At 45.1% G+C, this 16,611-nt stretch overlaps 1 protein-coding gene across 1 annotated transcript in view; it reads left to right on the top strand.

Moving 5' to 3' along the window:
• grid1a (glutamate receptor, ionotropic, delta 1a) overlaps window positions 1-16,611 on the top strand; it is a gene marked incomplete at both ends in the record, with an annotated part of 259,970 nt that overhangs the window by 222,574 nt on the left and 20,785 nt on the right. Inside the window, 3 exons of the mRNA XM_084450816.1 lie at window positions 3,874-3,993; window positions 13,786-13,887; window positions 15,330-15,527. Coding sequence (XP_084306942.1) covers window positions 3,874-3,993; window positions 13,786-13,887; window positions 15,330-15,527 — 420 coding nt within the window. The remainder of the gene's footprint in view (window positions 1-3,873; window positions 3,994-13,785; window positions 13,888-15,329; window positions 15,528-16,611) is intronic.

Here is a 16,611-nt window from a genome sequence, read left to right as displayed (position 1 = left end):
GTCTCTGTAGGGGAACTGCAGAGGGTCCAGGAGGGGTTCTGCGATGGATTTGAGATGCCGCAGAACAAGGCGCTCGAAAACCTTCATTGCTACAGGGGTCAGAGCGACGGGTCTGTAGTTGTTGAGGCCAGTGGTCCTTGCTGTCTTGGGGACGGGGATGATGGTGGAGGTCTTGAAGCAGGCTGGAGCGTGGCATGTCTTTAGTGAGGTGTTGAAGATGATGGTGGAGGTCTTGAAGCAGGCTGGAACATGGCATGTCTCTAGTGAGGTGTTGAAGATGATGGTGGAGGTCTTGAAGCAGGCTGGAACATGGCATGTCTCTAGTGAGGCGTTGAAGATGTCAATGAACCCCGGGGACAGCTGATCAGCACAGTACTGTACATCAGCACTGAGGGGGAGACAGAGTCCGGTCCGGCTGCTTTCCGGGGATTCTGTCTTTAGAACAGTTCACGTCCTCCAGGATTGTGAGAGGCTGTGTTGCAGTGGGGGAGGGGGGATGGGTGGGGGTGGGGTCAGCAGATGTGGAGAGGTCCAGGCCCCAACTCGTTCAGGTCGATGGCTAGGCGTGAGTCATCAGTGGCCTGGGGCGATCTCGGTTTGTAGTTTGTAATCTGTCTGAGCCCTTTCCAGACAGATGAAGCATTACCATCTGAGAATTGGTGTTGGAATTTTATCAGAGTGGCCTTGTTTAGCCTCCCTCACTGCCTTGCTAAACCTGTACTTGGCCTCTGTGAACCACACATGGTCCCCTCTCCTTCGTGCTTCATTAACATTAATATCTATTAATAAGACATTCATAAGTGTTCTAATAACTGCAGCCCGGGTGCCAGGTTCCACCGCAAATAATGTGATGTATCATGCCAAAACTCAATGGGAAATATTGTGAGATATATACACAATATTTCCCATCGAGTTTTGTCATGATACATCACATTATTTGCGGAGAAAAGCAAGTACAAAAATCAGGTGTAAATGAAAAAGGGTGTATCCACAATGATAAATGAGGCCCCAGACATCAATCTAAGCAGATCTAGGTTCTAAAACATGTAAAACACATCTAAATAAGGAGAGAGCCGACACAGTCTGCCGGCAGGCCTCAGCAAGGTGCTCACTAGCCACCAGGAGAGCAGATATTAAGTCTGCGAGTGGGTTTACACGCTATCCTCCAGGGACTGGGTTTATTAACTACCGGCGTGAACACACTCCCGTGAGAGGGCGTCCTCAGTGACGTTGTCCTTCCTGGTCACATGTTTCACGACCAGACCATAAGGCTGCAACCTCCCGGGCCATGCTGTGAAATCAGGCCCTACTCACTCCCAACGGACTTCGCCTCAAGGCGAGTACCACTGGGAGGCCCACGTTTCTCCTGGTCCTTCCTCTGGCTTCTACGTCCAGTACTTCCGTAGTGAATCACCTCCCAGTTAAATAAATAAATAAATGATAAATGGACTGCACTTATATAGCGCTTTTCCACCTTAGCGGCACTCAAAGCGCTTTACAGTGGCCTCTCATTCACCCATTCACACACCAATGGCGGTAGCTGCCATGCAAGGTGCTAACCTGCTCATTGGGAGCAATTTGGGGTTAGGTGTCTTGCTCAAGGACACTTCGACATATGGACAGTCGGAGCTGGGATTCGAACCACTGACCCTTCGATCATTGAACGACCCACTCTACCACCTGAGCTACAGCCGCCCCAGTTGTCAGTGAGTTCCGCCGCCCCCTTCACGGTCTTAGGGTTCCTCTCAGTTACTTAGACTACGTAAACTATTCCATCAGGAAAAGTTCTCGCTGCTCCTCCTTAGCCTAGCCTAATAAGAGCCAACGTCTCACCAAACTACCGATTCAAGCAATTAACTTGAATACTAACAGCCTGAAATGTCCCGTAGGCCACAAATTATGAATGATTGCTGACGTTGTATGAACTTGTATGAACTGCAGGAAGTGGGCTTATACAGTATGTGGGCCTGAAGTCAGTCAAACTATAACCTACAGAGAACCAAATCATAGGCTATAGCCTAAACGAATGAAATAAGATAAGAATAATAAGACTTACAAATGTAAGTAAATAAGTAAGTAAGTAAGTACATTTAATTCATATAGCACTTCTCACAGAGAACTCAAAAAGTGATTCACACAGGTTCAAAGAAACAGGACAACAGTCATAAGCATATAGTCATTCGACAAATGCCTGTATAAACAGAAGTGTCTTTAGCTGCTTCTTAAAAATGTCCACAGAGGCCGCATCTCTCAAGTCCTGAGGAAGAGCATTCCACAATCTCGGGGCCACAGACTCAAAGGCTCTGTCAGCTTTGGTCTTAAGCCTGGTGCGAGGGACAACCAACAGAGCGTGGTCAGCAGACCTCAGTGACCTGTTAATGAAAGTCTTAAGTTAGTTAAAGGGGTAGTTCAGTTGTTCAATTGTGGACATACTGTAGAGAAGAGCTGGAGTGACGCGTCAACGTAGTCGACGTCATTGACTACATAAATATGTCTACTTGCAAAACATTGACGCGTTGCAAAGAAGTAAGATGGCTATGCCTGGTCAAAACTAACAGTATTGGAAATTGATTTTCTATTTATTTATGCCATATAACATATATATACCCTGTGATTCCCGTCTCAAAAAAGCACATTTATTATAGTTTTCCAATGTATTTACAAGTGCCCCTTTGACTTCCATTGTAGCCCAGGGAGAGCCTGCATGAAAGCTGCAGCTTTCTTAATACTGAAATGATCAGTGAAATTAATGTCTCTATGTTTCAGGTTCATGGTAGACAGACCACAAATAGGGCTAAATGTCCAAAATAGCATACTATCCCTTTAACCATAATAAGGCACTGTTCTCACTTTAGATCCGGTTGCTGCAAAATGCATAATAGCATAATAAGTGCATAATTAACGGCTAATGAGTATGTATACAAAACTAATAAGGCTTTTATTAACATTCTTAAAGCAATACATCGCGATATTTGGACCTTAACAAACATGTCTGGTGCTAATTCTCCAATTAGATTTACTAAAAGTAAGCTGAATCGTCCAAACAGTCTACTCAGAAAGATAATACATTGACATTTATTACCTTTTAAAACTCGTGCCCCCGAGACGCAGCATTCAGTCGAAGTGCGCATGCGCAACGTTGTGCTTAAACAACACATTAGTAGCTAACTATTCCGGCGTCTATGGATATCATGCGTTTTTTAGCTCAATGATATCATGGCGGAGGTGAGAAAACCGAAGCGAAACATCACGGAGGAAGTCAGAAAAAGAAAAAGACAATCTGATAAGGTTACGACAGTACGACAGTGCACTTACTCGCAGAGCCTGTGGGGGCGCAGTTACGAGAAAAACGGATGAAAACGCTATGTATTGCTTTAAGCAGTTTATTAATGTCTTATAATCTAAAAATAAATATATTTATAATGCTACTGTATTATTAACACTTATGTCTTATTAACACATATTAATGTTAATATGCATCTTATTAGGACCTTATTACATATAAACAAATGCTTAATAAGAGGACCTTAATATAAAGTGTTACCAAAACAGGTTCCTATTTGCCAGTTTGATGATTTAGCCTGTATGCGTCATCGACAATGCCACAAAATATAAAGTACTGTGCCTTTAAACAATGACTAATCACTCTATTATCACATACAGTATATGATTGATGCTGATGCTACAGTATTCCCTTCATAAAGTGGCACTCCAGGCCCAATACATACTGTAGGTAGTCCTCATGCCCACACACACGCACACACACACACACACACGCACACACACACACACACACACACACACACACACACAGTCACTAACCCACTTACTATTAAAGTAAAGAAGTCCCTCTTCTCTAATCCGTTGCCATAGGGACGAATTACAGGTCTCACAGGGATGATGGACTTCCGGGCTGAAGGCTCTAATTCACACGTCCAATTTGAGATTCTGGGAACCAGCTACAGCGAGACGTTCGGAAAAGACGTCAAACGGGTCAGTATACTGTACTGTACGGTACTGTACGTTCTTCTACACATATCTGCTTGATTCATATATGCCTCCTACTCTATTTCATCAGGGTACACAAGAGACAAAGGTCATGACTTGGTCACTTGTTCAGCTTATCTAGGTTTTGGGAGTACACTGTAGATCTTTTTCTCATCTGGTCAGAATGTATTTCTCATCTGGTCAGTATGTATTTGAACTCAGGTAAGGACAATAGGCTGTGTCAGGAGGAAGAGTGCCCCCTAATGGAGGTTTCTCAGAGCCGTGGGCAGTTCTCTGGAGCACATGCCACTGAATGAGCTGTGGAGAACTGGCTTAGAGGTGCAAGTGCAGTGTAACACTGTACTTTTGAACAGGCTGTTAATGGTTCCTATCATAGATTCATAGTATAGATAGAGTAACCATGATAATAAGTAATCAATTAAAGTGAGTGGAGTGTGTGTGTGTGTGTGTGTGTGTTTGTGCGCGCGCGAGTATGTGTGTGTGTGTGTGTGCGTGCGCGCGAGTGTGTGTGTGTGTGTGTGTGCGTGTGTATACAGTAGGAATGGGTCTGCTTTTGTGCTTAATTTCTTAGTTGTCATTTCTGTCCTGGTTCCGTCAAGGAGCTCATGCGGAATTAAGAGAAATTGAGTTTCCTGGCAATCTATGTGGAGCAGGGAGTGACTAGGAGCAGTAATGAAGATGTAATCACTGCTCAGCTTAACTGGAATCAGGAAGCCAATTCATCATAATACGGCCATTATCATTAGCTGGGAAAACACACAAACTCTCTCTCTCTCTCTCTCTCTCTCTCTCTCTCTCTCTGCCTCGTCCATCGTAGTCAAAGATGACGTAGCTTCCAATTTTTCCGCGTTGAACTTGTCAGTGGCTACGGTTGCTGGCGCCGCTGCCACTCTATGTGACTATGAAGCCCGATCCTGGAGCCCGATCCACAGCCTGCCGCAGTGGGAACATGCGAGGCCCGGATCAGAAGGCTGGGACGATGCTGGAACCGCAGGGGGTCGTCTTCGCTGGCGTCGGTCCCTCCGCTGTTGATTGCGACTCTCCTCCAGGCCTATGAGCGCATAATGGCACAGGGAACGCCAAAGTGGTCAATTAGCTGCAGCGGCCTCCAGATCATTGGGGTTGACGCTGCACCTCTTTAGTGTCCCTTCCGGTCTTCATACCGCATCTTTTGACCTTTGGGTTTCCTGCTGGGAGACAGGAGCTGACCAGAGAGCGCCTGGCGGGGCAATCGGCATCCTGGCATCCTGACCATATGGACAACCCACCGGAGCTGCCTCTACGCTAAGGTTGCCTGAATGCTTATGGACTCAGTACGCTGTAAAATGTCCGTATGAGGAACACGGTCCTGCCAGGTGATGCCATGGATGCGTTGGAGTGAGGATTGGAGAGCAGGGCGGCATGGGCTTGACGCTCCGTGTCCAAGAGCTCACGCATTGCAAGCGAGCTGTTGTCAAACCAAACCAATGATGATGGTGCTTTTGAGTGAAGCCGATGGTTTCGGAGGCAGCTTGATGTACAGCTGACCTCAACACACGCACACACACGCACACACACACACACACACACACACACGCACACACACACACACACACACACACACACACACACACACACAGGTAGTCCTCTTTGGATGATAGACACACAGATAAACATACAGATAGACAGAACCATAGAAGGATAGAACAATAGATAAAGAGGCAGGCATGCAGGCAGGCCGGCAGATAGTTGTCGTGTTAAACCAGTAACAGTTTTGCATAGCAAGACCTTCCTTCACACTTCGTTTCTGCAATACAATAAACAACAATAAACAAGTGTTTACCCGCAGATAAGCCAGGATGCCTAGATTGTGCCTAGATATAGATATACTAAAGATAAGATTCAAAAGCAGCACAATTCACTTGCACACACACACACACACACAAACACACACATATAAACCCATCAGACATTGCAGATGCATATCACACAGGGTACCTTGGGGACTTGTGTACTGTAAATGTGTAAACACCCAGCTAAGGGGCACACATACCACATGTGCTGGACTGCATCGTAATCATTATAATAGCGGGCCGTGGAAAGGCCAGCTAATAGGATGACCCATGCTGTTCATTATAGCAGAGCTGCCTGTCGGACGCCTATAGCCTGGCCATTTACTGGAAGAAAATAGACACAGATACACAAGTACCTTTCTCCTGTGCCCCTGTAATGGGTTGTTCATATGACCATGCTCTGCAGTGTGGGACTGATTTAGTTATCCGGCATGCCTTCTATCGCAAAGGCCAAAGCTATCCTGCTCAGGGAATATACTGTAATCATGTCACTTCACAGGCCTGTCACTCTCACCGCATCTCTCGTCTCCTCTCGCTCTCCGCCTTTCCCGCCTTTTTGTATTTATTTCCTCTCCTCCATTCATTTATCGTAATTTATCTACATTCCCCCCATTTTCTCCCTGGCCGGATGGCTCTCGGATGAATCGCCTGTTGGTTAAGGACTAAATGAAGACTGAAATGCTATTTCCTGCCGGTCGCTACAGCTAGTTTCTTCTGCCGACCAAAGGGCACCCAGTAAAAATGTATGTTTTTCTTGTCGTTCCCCATTTTGATTTATTTGTGTGTGTATTTCTGTCCGAGTCGATATAGCGAATATGTTCCCATGATCTACATAAAACATAAAGAGCAACTCATTTGAATGGTATTATTCCATTAGGGGTGCAGTACGCTGTTTCTAGTCCTAGAATGGTATTATTCCATTAGGGGTGCAGTACGCTGTTTCTAGTCCTAGAATGGTATTATTCCATTAGGGGTGCAGTACGCTGTTTCTAGTCCTAGAATGGTATTATTCCATTAGGGGTGCAGTACACCGAGTCCCCCGGTGACCCAGAGAAAGGGCAGATATACTGACTGTATCCTTTCTAGATGTGTTGCAGCATTACAATTTAAGTCACCACAAATACTGTTAACACATGACTGGGTGGTATGGTTGATAACATCGTAGCTAGTGCAAGAGAACTACAGAGCAAGTCAAGTAGTCGGTGTAAATGTATGTCTATCTATCATACATTCTTCTCCTGCTACTTAGTAGTAGTAGGATTATCCCTAATCAGAGCTGTATTTTTCCGAGTAATCGAAGATAGAGAGCAATGGAGAGAGAGGGAAGACTAAAGGCAATAGAGAACCATCTTTACCACACAGCAAGTCTCTGAGAGATTCCATCTGTGCAGGGATTATCTTTTTTTCTGTGTCTCTCCTCCCCTCTCTCTCGGTCTCTCTCCACTGCCTCTCCAGGCTGAATGATAAAGGAAAGGGTATCTCTCCGTCTGTTCTCCATTAGAGGAGAGCAGCCTTGTGGTCAGGATCTGGCCCTATCTCTCTTTCCTAATGGAAGGTTTTTTATCGCCATGTTCCTGGATATTACCCTCCACACACGTTTCTTAGAGGCGCATTGAGAGTTCTGGTCAATAAGAAGCCTGGTGGCATAATGGGCTTGTCGGTATTCAAACATCAGACTATTAGCCATGTCCTCAGAAATGGAGGTGAAAAATAGCTTTACTGATTGCCTGTGAAAGGGAACAATCCATTTTCTGTAACTAAACAATAATTAGGACCATTGTGTGGTTATGCTCCCTCTCTATACATTTATTGAAAGTGCTTGTACTCCAAAGCTCGCTCTGTCAGTTGGTCGGTCGCTTGGTCGGCCGACAAAAATGTCTATGTTTTGTGCTTTGCATATTTTGTGAATGTGGTCTGGTTGCATGTGCGCGCATGGTCTGGCGGCGCATGCGTGTATGCGGTCGCAGCTATTGCGAATTCGCATTTGTTTCTTGATATATTGGTTTGCTGCCACATCAGTGTCAATCGCTGTGTAATTGTCAGTGATGCTGGAAAAATACTCTCCTAAAGCCTTACAGCTTGGCTCCACTGCATCTGTCAGCGTCAACTGCCATCAGACGCCAAGGTTAGGAATCCGTTGTAATTAATGATGGCAGCTCCACTGTAGTCGTGTCGCGTTCGACGCCTGCGTCCGACGTTAGGGAATTTCCAAGGTTAATCTCTTGATTTTTGATTGACGCTGACAGAAGACGCAGTGGAACCAAGGGGTTATTAGAAGCCATCTGTGATTGAGAGCTTCTACACAACTATTCTATTGATTATTAACACACAGCTCTCCAGAGTTACCTAATCACTTCCTCTTTCTTTTATATCTTTACTTACTGAATTCACAGCCACAAAGGTTCCCTCTCGAGCTTGTCTTCTCTGCCCAAGTCCTCCGTGAAACGGATCCCAGCCTCCTTGCATACACGGGACTCATTAGTCATCTTCCAAATGGCATCTCTTTGTTGGCGCTTAGCGAATTGGACAATCACTTGGCGAGTTCTATCTATCTCCTATCTTCCCAGTCGGTGGACTGTGTCCGCATAGTCCTCCATGTTCCGTGACCAGTCCGGGGTGATTTTCCCAATCAGTTGTATCACGTCCTCCCTGGTATTCTCGCCCATCTTCTCCCTCATCCCTTTGATTCTCAAATTCCAACGTCTCTTGTATCGGTCCTGCTCTCTCGCCTTTTCTCTGAGACATTCCACTTCACAGAGAAGGGTGGATACTTTGGTTTCCAAGACCTTTGTCTTCTTCTGGCATTCTTTCACCCCTGTTGCATTGAAATCAATTGCCTTTGTCAGGTTAGCTATCAACACTGTGTTCTGGATCGTCTTACCGTCTAAGTCCTCCAACCTTTTTTCTTGCTTGTCGAATCTTTCCCCAAGAGCATGAATGGACTCTAGGACGTCTACCAGGTCAGTCTGCTTGGATAGTTTTTCGAACATGGGTTCCTTTGGATGGTGTAGCAGGAGGGGAAGAGTCGCTCATCATTGAGACGTGATATGAGAAAGGGCGGTAAATCTTGCAAGGACAATGGAACAAAGAATGGTTATTCAGGGCAGACAACGTCTAGGTGCGTCGAACTCCTGGAGAGGTCATCCTGTTATAAATGAGGTTAGCACAGCTATGTGAAAGGTTGAGGGAGGTAGCGAAATTACAATTTCTATCACAATAGTCTAAGAAGGCTCAAGATAAAAGTGAAATTGCTCTTACACCAAAAACCTGTTTACCCCGTTAATTGCAAACAATTGGAAAAAAAACCAGTTGTGTTACGGATATATGGCACATACTGTAGAAGAGGCCTTTACAAAATGTATTTTGCCATAGGGTAGGCTACATATTCTGAAGTAATAATAGTAAGTGTAAGTGCCTATGTGGCTGCACTTAGAAGCCAGTCAGAATCAGTCTCATGACAATTCTCAAACTTGCACGAGACTTGACGTTAGATTCGGTCGCGGTCTCTGCTTACGTCAAAATTGATAAATGCTGAACTTGGCGTGGAAATGGTCCAGTTTTCTGTTGTACAGTCACTTAGTAAATGAGGGCCATTGTGTAATAAATAAATTTGTAACTTGTACATTTGTAATTTGTAAATTGAGTGTTGGAGTTATCTGTAATTCACTCTCCCTTCTGCTCATTCTATCTTTCTAAAGCAGACCTTCCAAAGCCTTTTTCAATTCAAAAGAGAGTGCGAGACAGAGAGAGAAAGAGGGAGAACTCAATATTTCATAAAGCTATCAGCCTTCGTTTCAAGGCAGGGATTGTGATGAAATCCTCCGGTCTTAAAATAGCCGTTGGAATTTTGTGTCATATCCACTTCCTCTCCGTCGTCTGCCATGGCCGCTCCACTGGTGTCCATCATTGTGAATGGGAGGCTAAGGTGTCCAGTGCCGGAGGTCAACTCCCTTGAAAGCCTCTGTTGCTCATCTGGTTAGGATCCATCTCCCAGACTGAGATTACTCCATTCAGCAGTTACTGTACAAGCAGTCAATCTCAAGCTTTTAATATACAGTATATAGCGATTTTACTGTACTGTATGAACGTGTGATACACTGGAACGCATAGGGCATTATGAACTTTAACCTTCAAGGAACCGGTTCATTATGATGGATGTACAGTCCATCTAAAACAAGTTTGCTGTACAGTTTACCAGTATGTTATTTCAATTCGTGACATCTTAACTAATTAGTTGCTTTTAGCAGTGAACTCAATAGTTTTTTTGTGTGTTTTAAAAAAATCTCCGACCTTGAATTATCTCAGCAACTTAAGCAATCTTAGAAAGGCTTATTATTTAATTTCCCAGTCTTTCTGTACTTCTGAAACCTCCATGCTGCTCTAGTTTTTGGCTCAACACTGTTGTTGTCCCATGTGAGGCTGTGGGTGGTATGAGGCTGGGATATGGGCTGTCTGCTGTGTCTGACATGAGTTGCTGAGTTGTAGCAGGAGAGTCCTGCAGCTTGGCCTGAGGCCAGCTCTCTTGTCATATATAAGTCTGCCCGGCACATCAGTGAGCCCCAGGCGGCAGTGTAACATTGTGTGTTATTATATGTATGTATTATATGCACCAGGCTGATCGCCCCTGGGAAAATAGCACGATAGTTTGACCTCCACATACGCTTCTTGTTGACATTTCATGAGCTACATATTAAATAGTAGAGGTGTATCGAGATGTCATTATCTGTATTTGTATTCGGAGAGGAAACTCGAAGTGGTCGTGGTTTACAGAAAGTCATGTTAAATTGCAAGTGACTGCAATGCAAATGTTGTGCCTTCAAAGCATCAAATTGATTTAATATTAGCATAATTATTCATGAAATGTATTTACACATCATGATGATCATTGCTGTCACTTGAACTTGCTGTTGCTGTATGTTTAAATATAAAATAGGCCAGGCCTACTTGTTATAGTGGATGATACATGGCCTACGGCATGTTACTAGCCTACATATTTTTTAATATATATTTCAACTGGGATTTTAAATAGAGAAAATTAACACATACAGCTAAAAACTACAGGTTCTAAGCTTAATTGTGATGTATAGATTGCGGGGGTTTGAAAGAAATCCAGGAGTGGGTAGTTCAGCCCCGACAAAACATAGCAAAACGTTTATTCAAACGGAAACGATGGTGTTGGAACACTGCTGATTGGGTAACGCAGAGAAAATATGTTGTTCAACCCAGAAACCATAGCAAAACGGTGCACACCAGTTTTGGATTGAACTCACCCCAGTGGACAGACCAGCCTCGCTAACTCTCAATGCGAGAGTTTCTCTAAACGCTCAGCCCGCTGCCAGTGCCTACGTGGTTGGGGCGAAAACAGAATATAGTCACTCGTGATCACCTTGCAATGATGTGTCGCTTTTAACTCCACAATGATATGAATAGTAACAGCGGTTGTTGACGCTCAGACGTCAGTCGTGTTGCGATGCGGTCGCTTCAGCCTACGTGACAGGTGTCCGTTCGTAGCGTGCGATTAGAGGAATCAGGAGTAGGCTAGTTCAAATCAGAAGTAGCCTCTTGCTGGAACACAGCTGTTGAAGATCAGAGGTGATTTATCATTTGAACCGCTTCATTCCCCCCCCGAATCATAACGAGGAACTTCGGGTCAGAAAAATATCAATTTGTCAGGTTCTCAGCCGCCACAGACAAGAACAAGGACAGACTGCAGCGCATCATCCGCTCCGCTGAGAGGGTGATTGGCTGTGGATTGCCCTCCCTACAGGACCTGCACGCCTCCAGGACCCTAAAACAGGCCAATAAGCTTGTGACTGACCCCTACCATCCATCTTTGACCTACTCCCCACTCAGGAGACTGCAGTCCTTCGGGACCGGGTCCACTCGCCACAGAAACAGCTTCTCCGCGGTCATCAGACTCATCAACAAGGCTCGTGGCCCCCCCACGAGCCCCCCCTCCTCCCCCACACACACTGACTCTATACCTCCTGCACTACTGATTGATTGTTGACCTTAATGGCACACATACACTGCACTCCTGCACTCACTGTACATAACACCACTCTGCACACACACACACACACACACACACACACACACACACACACACTGTTCATACACTCACCAAAACCCATACTGTATATAGTACAGTTCGTACACTGAAATTGTGCCTCCCCCTTTATTTTTATTTTTAACAATATATCGTAATTTGTACGTTGCACTGCATTTTGTTGCACTGTTTTTTGGTATTTTGTATTTGCGCTGGTTTTTTTGCACTGTTTTGCACTGTCATCATGTCTTTGCACTGTCCTGTCCTGTCCTGTCCTGCATCCTGTCCTATGTCGTCTACAACAGTGTATCGTATGCCTTACCCCTAGTCAAATTCCTAGTATGTGTGAATAATAGCATAACAATAACAGATCTTGAGTCTTGAGACTTGTCTTGATTTCTATTGCATAATTTATGCTTTTCCAAATAACATTCATATTCGGATGCACCCCTATTACATAGTTGTTCCCCTTTTACCTTAACTACAACACTGTACCTTTAGTGTACATTAATTAGTATGCAGCCACATACTGTAGCATTCTCTAAGTTGTCCTTGGACGAGCCCTCCAGCAGCCTCTCCAGTCATTCCGACCCACCATGCATCTGGCTACTGTAGCTTGCCAGTACTTTCCACTGATGACGGTGTATCCTTCTATAGGACGTCCACGTACGTTGGCATGACACCCTTGTGATCGATGCCCTTTGTGTTGGCTCCCACAGCACCGGTTTGCTGGCCGGGAGCTCTGGGTTTGTCTGGCAGTGACCGGCCAGCCTCATGGCTGCTATTGTCTCACTCACCCTTGGTAACACTCCACTCACCCAGTGGCCTTGTGGTTGGAGTGTCCACCCTAAGACTGGGAGGTCGGGAGTTCGATCCCCGGCCGAGTCATACCAAAGACTATAAAAATGGTACCCATTGCCTCCCTGCTTGGCACTCAGCATCAAGGGTTGGAATTGGGGGGCTACATCACCAAATGATTCCCGAGCGTGACACCGCTGCTGCTCACCGCTCCCCCAGGGGATGGGTCAAATGCGGAGAACAAATTTCACACGCTCAGGTGTGTGACAATCATTGGGACTTTAACCATACAGACCCTTGTTGGTAACATGCTCGTTCTGGTTGATGTTTAGTGCTGCATTCTGGTGCAGCACACATCTAGGGACTTCTGCAGGGTAGGCTTCAGGGTCCAGCATTCACAGCCATATTGAAGAACAGACTCGACAGCTGAGCTTGATATGTCAGGGGAGGTTGGGGTTCCACACACTGGTCATGCCGCTCAGAGCCTTCCATGCAAGCTGCTTTTTTCCATGATGCTCCTTTTATACCTGGAATACTCTACAACAGACTCTTAAGACGGAAACCTCAGTGCTTTACGAGTATAAATAAAGGTTTGAAATCAAATGAAATTAAAAGGTATGAAAGCAAGGTATTGTTTCACACTTTGTTCTTCGTAGATGGGAGGAAGAACCGGGAGGGGATTTAGAGGGATCCTAGATAAAGTGTGGCTAGGTAAGATTTTAAACCCCACTCCGTGGGTAGTCATGTAGGGAACGTTAGACCATGCCACACTTCCACACAGTTAGAGCCTCTCAAGTGCCACATTATACAGAGAGGATGGGGTAATGGACTGCAGACCGAGTCTATTAGGACTGCATTTGTTGCCTTGGTGATAAGATCATAGGTTTGCGCGACCAGTGTCCTGAGCTTCTCACAACAAGTGAGTCAGACGCGTCAAGTTTGGTGATTGAATTAGTCACTGCACATAGTTGATTGTTTAATTATTGCTGATACAGTTGCTGATGAGATTTTAAAACTCTCCATGCAGTGTCTGTGTTGCTCATTTCCGATTTCCAATTACTTTCTCTCTCTCTCTCTCTCTCTCTCTCTCTCTCTCAGCTTGCAACTTGGGATTCTAGTCGTGGTTTGAATGGGAGTCTGAAGGAGAATCGGATTGAGAGCGGCATGCACGGAGTCACACTCAAGGTGGTAACATTACTGGTAAGCTGAGCACGTACAGTACACACTGTCAAACTCAACTCAAACACAATGGCCTCACCATGTAACCTACTGAATTTTTCTTCTACATATTAACATACTGTAGCTTTGAGAACAAGCGTCGTCATCTAGTTAGCATAGCTGAAGGGTTGTGAGGTCTACTTCTCCATCTCACTCCGTTGATGTACGACATTCAGCCAATGCTAAAAAAACAGCCTGTAATTCAACTCTTCCTTAACTGCTGTTCAGGAAGCATCCAGTCTGCTCTCTCTCTCTCTCTCTCTCTCTCTCTCTCTCTCTCTCTCTCTCTCTCTCTATCTCTCTATCTATCTCTCTCTCTCTTCACACAAGATTTACCTGGCTTGTATTTATTGACATAAGTCCTGCTCGGATCCCTCTTGGCAGGGCTGTTTAATCAAGTTGTTTTTCCAACCTCCGCAGCAGTCTCTGTTCAGCTCTTTCCTCCTTACCCATTAATTTCCGCCCTGACACATCCCACCCATAAAGAAGAGCCATCGTTTGCAACGGTAAATTTAAAGGGGTAATTTCTGGCTGATGAAGTGTCAGGAGTCTCCATGACACCGCATGTTGCAGGTCAACTGCCAGCCAGGAAACTCTTTATGAAGATGTATTTTGAAGCAAACACTGCAGCTGCTCTCCATAAAGATGTTACCGAAATATCTAAATATGACAGAATGTCTGCGTGGGAACGTCGATCTGATCAGAACCGGATTATGAAGCCCTTTGACAAACCATGTGTGTTTAGATGGTCATGCTTTGCATTAGAGACCAGGGCTGAGTTTCCCAGAGGCATCGTAGCGCTACGTTCATCGTAGCGCTATGATGAACGCCATAGCTTACGATGAACGTAGCGCTACGATGCCTCTGGGAAACTCAGCCCAGTTCTCCAGTCACAGATTAGTGGGGGTAAGGGAAGTTTGGTGTTATTGTCTAAACAGGTTTTCAAATGACTTAATGAACAAGAAGAAGGCTTTATTTGTCGTACAGCACTTCATATTTGTCATATTGGGTTCTTTATGGGGGGAACCGATGCAAACATGGAGAGAACATATAAACTCTGTACAGAATGGCCTGGGTGATAACCCACCTGAGTACCTGACCGCCCTGAGGAGAGCATCGACCGACATTGTCCCAAGCGGGATCTGAACACAGATATTCGTTCTGTGGGGCGACAGTGCTAAGTACTGTGCCACCGTGCCGAAAAACAACTTGATCAAACAGCCCTGCCTTGTGAAACATACGTGAATAAATTCGGGGCAACACAGCAGGAGCAAATGTTTTAACAGAACTGGAGTATGTCGTATCCTTTCAAGCTCTGGGACTGCAAGTCTGGGACATTTTCCTTAGGTGCAGAAAGGTCTCACAAGCTTGGCTGACTCATTATTTCTCTAGTGCTGAATGTGAAGTTGTGTTCATTTCTTCAGGAGGAACCTTTTGTGATGGTAGCGGAGAACATCCTTGGACAGCCGAAGAGATACAAAGGCTTCTCCATAGACGTGCTGGATTCTCTGGCAAAGATCCTTGGCTTCAAGTATGATATTTACCAGGTGGCTGATGCCAAGTACGGCTCTCTTCTGCCCAACGGCTCCTGGAGTGGCATGATAGGGGAGCTTATCAATAAGGTATGTGTGTAGCGGTGGAGGTTGTTGATGTTAAGGTTGATTGATCCAGGGTCCAGTGCTAAGCCTGGGCTCAGGGAGCTAATTACACAAACATTGCACATAGAAACACCTGCACTTCACAAGTGCTTCAGAAAGGGGGTGTTCCTTATATTTGTAAAGACCTCCATTTCCCGGAATGGTGGCCAAAGCAGAATACTAAAACACAATAGTAGGCAAATTGTTATAGTTGTTAAAGGTTTGGAAGCTTTGTACAGAAGTTATAAACAAGACTATGATTTGAGCAATAGGTGAGGACAGTCTATTTAGCTCAGCATATTAATCACTGTACTGCAATCACTGATTGCAATCATCTTACTGCTGTGAGGAAACATCATCTAACGCCATGAGCTCCTGTTTTTAGACATTCAAGCTATTCATGATGTAGCAATAATCAATCAATCAATCAATCAACCAACAAATCAACCAATCAACCAATCAACCAATCAACCAATCAACCAATCAACCAATCAACCAATCAATCAATAATACTTCACACCGGGACTGTACATCCTTGATTATGGTGTGCAGTGAAGTAGTAGGCTAGTGTTTAGCTAAACAACCCTGAGCTGATTACAGAGGGTCATTCAGCACGGTACTGTCTCCAGACGAATTTGGAACAACTGAATTCAATCACCTCAGTGCACAATATGCATCAGCCAACATATGTCTTATTTCCACTGTCGTGCCGAACCGATACCGTGCTCAAACCACGCTGCTCCGGACCCGTGGGAACGCTTACAGTGTCTGTTTCCACCTCTCGGGCTGTTGCGTTCCACGGAATGTTGTTTGCGGAACTAACTTTCACATTTCTACTAAAGAACGGTTCTGCTTCACTCAGTACGGTTAGACAACCGTGCCATGGGAACGGTTCTGCGAACGGTTCTGGGCCCAACCGGTCCCATGTGGAAACATCGTCGGAACGGTTACCCTGCGTGCTCAGAACGGTTCGGCACGACAGTGGAAATAAGGCTATACAGTAGATCCCTAGGTTAGAGTTTAACTGGTAACATACCCCTTGAAATGTGTGAAGAAAATGAGTTAGGAA

This window comes from Borostomias antarcticus, assembly GCF_949987555.1.
Source record: "Borostomias antarcticus genome assembly, chromosome: 2".
NCBI classification, from domain to species: domain Eukaryota; kingdom Metazoa; phylum Chordata; class Actinopteri; order Stomiiformes; family Stomiidae; genus Borostomias; species Borostomias antarcticus.
Note: the sequence above shows the minus strand (reverse complement) of the source record. Positions and strands in the feature narration are given on the sequence as shown.